At 38.2% G+C, this 1,994-nt stretch overlaps 1 gene segment (V, D, J or C); it reads right to left on the bottom strand.

Annotated features, from left to right (window-relative positions):
- Positions 1 to 734: 734 nt before the first annotated feature.
- LOC119794963 lies at positions 735 to 1,300 on the bottom strand. The segment is given in 2 exon segments: positions 735 to 1,117; positions 1,206 to 1,300. Coding segments are annotated over 2 exon segments (432 nt in total).
- Positions 1,301 to 1,994: the final 694 nt, after the last annotated feature.

Raw genomic sequence — 1,994 nt, 5'->3', positions numbered from 1 at the left:
ATTAACATTTGAAGCAGGTGTTGAAACAATCAGCATTCTCTCATCTCTTCATTGTAAGTTTTTGTCACACTCATCGGGTTTGCTGCTGCACTGTGAGACTGGCAGCACACAGATACACAGCTTCATCTTTCTTTTGAATGCTGGGTATAGACAGAGACCATTGCTTCTTCTGAGATTGCGCTGCCTTAAAGCCAGAATTAAAGTCAGCCTCAAAGTTTGTAGTGCCAGCTACCAAGTACACAATAAGCTGAATTTCTCCTCCTCTAAGCTGTCTGTACCAGTACACATAATCATAATCGGTGTCGTTTTGGTAACAGTTTATTTCTGCATGATCACCAGCAGTACTGTAGATGTATCGGGGCCACTGAGAGATCAGGACAGATTCAGAAACACCTAGAAAAAAACAGAAAGTACAAAAAATATGCAATTAGAACATCTATATAGTGCTTTATGGTTTTTGAGAATTATAATACTGAGTTTACCTGCTGCCCAAAATAAAAAATATGCCCATGTTGTGATGGATGAAGTCATTTTGCCTTCAGACACTAAAGAAATTTATATGACCTTAGACAAGTGTTTCATATCTGTCAGGAGGAAGTGATGTCATTTCTGGAAAAAAAAAAGATGTACAGAAGATACAGAAGGCGTATCTATCTCTGTTGGTCCCACCTATTTCCTCTGTGTTCAAGTTTTCTATCTGAAAAAGCATTAAAACCCACCCCACCTGTTTATCATCAGTTCATGCAGGTGCATGCTAGATATGAGCAGCAGTGTTTTTGTGCAGCAGCCACAGGAATTAAAGCACTGTGTTGACTAGCTGCACAGAAATACTGTGCTGTGTCTGCTGGTTTGGTATCACAGATGACCAGCCAAGCTTTGCCTTTTGAATGACCGGTGAAGTTAAAACGGCTTTCAAAGCCCTTCTCAGGGTTTTTATTTTCATAATGAAGCAGTCCAATCAGGTCCATGGTCTTTCGGCCCCCGACAGTTGACTGGTACCAGAGCATGTAAGGATAGCTGTTCTCCCCATGGTAACATTCGAGACGTGCCTCTTCTCCAGATTTTACCTGAATGAAGGCAGGGGCCTGCTGGATTACAGGTGGTGATGCCATAGTGTCTATAAAACAGAAAAGAAGGACTGAAACTAGACAGAAAATCTGAATACTGAAGATTTACTGATTTCTTTCCAATATTTTCCTATTTACCTGCAAAAAAAGACATACAAATCAGTGAGGAGATCAATGTCTTATACATTATCTTAACTGAAAAAAAAAAACCTTGCTCAGATAATTTTTTTCTTTATAACACAGGCATGCAGAGGTATTGTGGGAGACAAATGGGAGGGTAATCATATTTTGTAGATTTTTAAGGAGGAGGAGCTCTCAGAGCTCAACATTTCCATGGGTTTCTACTGCTCTCTGCTGTTCAGGGTAGATACTCAATCCACAGTAGAAAGAGTACAATATGAACAATATCACAGATAGATAACCTTCAAACCTAATGGCTAAACTTAAAAAACAGAGCTAAAATTATTTAACTTATTTTTCTGGAAAAAAATGATCTGATCTGTGTGATCGCTCCAATTGAATATGGTGAGGCATGTAATCTCATAAATTTCTGTTACCAAAAAATATATTTTTTGGTAACACTTTAATTTATAAGTTGTGCATAAGATGTCACATTAAACTGTTTTATATATATGGCACCGGGCATGAACATATAGAAATTATTATGAATTTTATAACTTTTTTTTAGAGTCTTTCTTTAATGTGGAGTAAAAATTTTGAAGTATGTCAGTTCTTGGCCTCCCAGGCTGCAAACGAAGGTCATGAGAGATAAGAATGAGTTACACCTCTTCCTTCACGCCATGAAGGGGAGGGGCTGTTGTTTGGAGAAGATCCATCTGGCCAGTGAAAGATTTATTATCCCAACATGGAAGGACCTTGATGAACTCAAGTTGTATTTTCTCCAAATGTTTAAGTGTGAGAAAGTTC

Source organism: Cyprinodon tularosa, unplaced genomic scaffold, assembly GCF_016077235.1.
Source record: "Cyprinodon tularosa strain WSP-4 unplaced genomic scaffold, ASM1607723v1 ctg499, whole genome shotgun sequence".
Classification (NCBI taxonomy): domain Eukaryota; kingdom Metazoa; phylum Chordata; class Actinopteri; order Cyprinodontiformes; family Cyprinodontidae; genus Cyprinodon; species Cyprinodon tularosa.
Note: the sequence above shows the minus strand (reverse complement) of the source record. Positions and strands in the feature narration are given on the sequence as shown.